Source organism: Atta colombica, unplaced genomic scaffold, assembly GCF_001594045.1.
Source record: "Atta colombica isolate Treedump-2 unplaced genomic scaffold, Acol1.0 scaffold155, whole genome shotgun sequence".
In the NCBI taxonomy this organism is placed as follows: domain Eukaryota; kingdom Metazoa; phylum Arthropoda; class Insecta; order Hymenoptera; family Formicidae; genus Atta; species Atta colombica.
Window position 1 is genome coordinate 1461946 of NW_017259245.1, and position 2423 is coordinate 1464368.

Consider the following 2423-nt stretch of genomic DNA (forward strand, 5'->3'; position numbering starts at 1 on the left):
TAAAGAAAATATAACAGATAAATAAAAAAATATAATAGATAAATAAAAATAGTAAAATTGAAAGCGAAAAAAGACAAAGAAGAGAAAATAAGAAAAAGAACGCAAAGATTTTAAAAGTCTGTTCATGTTGCTCGTCTAAAGTGCAACACGAACAGACTTTTTTTTTATTGATACGACTAGGGAATTGACCCTTAAGCAGTCTAGTGTATTTATCTACAATCCGTGTTCTAGATAATTCTCGATTTCACTCGTTGGTAGCAGTGTCGACGATTGACATAAGGGGGAGGGATTGGCCAACAAACGGAAAACCTGTTGTTCGCGAACGAGGAATTGAGGAATGTAGATATACCGTAAACGTGAATGCCATCATGAACACCAAAAGAAATCCGCAGCATGTATCAAATTTGTACAACGGAGGTAATCCCGGTACGTTTGTGCTTCGTCTCCGCGGTATCTCGCCGAATTACATCCGCGTGTGTGCTAATCGGAAAAAACGCGCATACGCGATCCATAGATAGTAAACTGAAAAACCGTCTGCTGGGCGTCTTTATGGCGTCTGCTATTACATGAAAACAATTTCTTTCCGACGTATGTAAACGCCAGCGATGCTTCATTTCAGATAAATATTATCCACGGACGCGAATATTGCACGAATTTTATAATTGTAGTATTTTATAATTGAAATATATATTTCTTTAAGTGTGAATTTTATAATCTATTTTGATTACTGATGATGCAAAAACTTCATGATAGTATATGTTGTATCGTGAAAATTTATGTACTTATTTTACATATTTTTTTCCTTTGATACAGAATACGTGGAGTAAAATCTGTTATTGCAAAAGATATTGTAATTTATCTGTCATGAATGTTTTATAAAAGTTTATAAAAATTTTCTGAAGATTTATTATTTATTTTTTTTTAGGAAATTTAACTTTTTTAATAAAAAGATAATATTATATGTCTAATGAGATAAATATATAGATATATTTGAGAATAATAATTGTAAAAATTGTTATAGGTACTGTAGGAAGGGACAGTCCATCGGCATTGTTAGAAGTACTTGCAGAAGTCGCATCTCAAACGCTGCACTCAGAAAAGAAACATATTAACTCGATGCTGACGTTGCAATTCAAACCTAAAACTACGAGTATGAAACGAAAAGAATCGTGTTTTACTGTTTCTCAACTCGCATCTATGCCTGTTTCACATCTTGTTAAGCAATTTGCCGTTTTTACAAGCGATGAGCTCAAAAGACAATATTCTTACACTTGTGCATTAATGCCTGGTTGCCATGAGAAATATACTAGTTTTGCTAGTGAAGAAAAAGCGAGAGCATGCATAAAAATTCACCTAGAGAAGCATTTAGAACAGCTAAAAGCTGATAAAGAGACTTGTATGTACTAATCAACTACTATTATATCTTTATATCATCAACTTGTCATGAATATTACATAAAAGAAATCTCTGATGAAATTGTTTACAATTGTTTAACATTTATTTTAAATTTTAAATTTACGATAATATTAGGTGTGAGAAAAAGTTCGTAGCGTTTTTTTAATGCCATCTAATGAGAAAAACGCCACGAACTTTTTCCCACATCTAATATATAAATGACATGTAAATGCTCATCCTGGAAAAAATCTTGGAAAGACTTATGTGAAACAAATTTATATTGTATTTACATATTAAAATAATTAAAAGACTTGTTTTTATGTTATTATAGATGATACATTTACAGCAAAAAGTATAAATCATAAGAATCTCAAAACTAATTTACAAAATAAGAAAAGTCGGATGCAACAGATAAAGAAACCACAAGAAACATTAAATAAGGAGAATAAAGACATAATATTGGAAAAGCCCACCAATTGTTTACGTAAAATATTTTTGAACGATATTAATATTAAAGAAAATGAGAAGCAGAAATGTTTTCAGAAATCGGAAAATAAGGAAGTGTGTGACACTGAATTAAAAAATATTTCACAAATAGATAATAAGGTTCTTGGCGATCATAGTTATTCCGAACGATTAAGTGATACACCTAATACAAAAAAAACATCTCTCGATAATATTCCTGATAATGCAGGAGAAGAAAATGTTAGTAATAAACAATTTATAAAACTATAATACAATTGTGAAAAATATTTAAATATTACATTTGATTTTACATTTATGCACTAAATTTTACAAATATTTATATTTTTTCAGATTGTATTGATGGTTGTTGGTACTGATAGTGTACATATGAAAGAGTATTCTCATGTCCATCAGAAATTAGCTGAAAATTGTCAAGATTCTAATATTTGTTCACCAGGTATGTTCTATAATTTCATAAAATTCCATAATTTATAAAATAAAAAGTACAATATTATAAGTAATATTATAGAAGTGGGTGGGTGGGTGGGTGGGTGGGTGGGTGT

At 30.0% G+C, this 2423-nt stretch overlaps 1 protein-coding gene across 1 annotated transcript in view; it reads left to right on the forward strand.

Annotated features, from left to right (window-relative positions):
• The first annotated feature begins 308 nt into the window (after positions 1-308).
• Positions 309-2423, forward strand: part of LOC108685645 — a 4478-nt gene continuing 2363 nt past the window's right edge. The window contains exons 1-4 of the mRNA XM_018190537.1: positions 309-426; positions 1022-1396; positions 1727-2100; positions 2212-2317. Coding sequence (XP_018046026.1) covers positions 369-426; positions 1022-1396; positions 1727-2100; positions 2212-2317 — 913 coding nt within the window. The 5' untranslated portion in view covers positions 309-368. The remainder of the gene's footprint in view (positions 427-1021; positions 1397-1726; positions 2101-2211; positions 2318-2423) is intronic.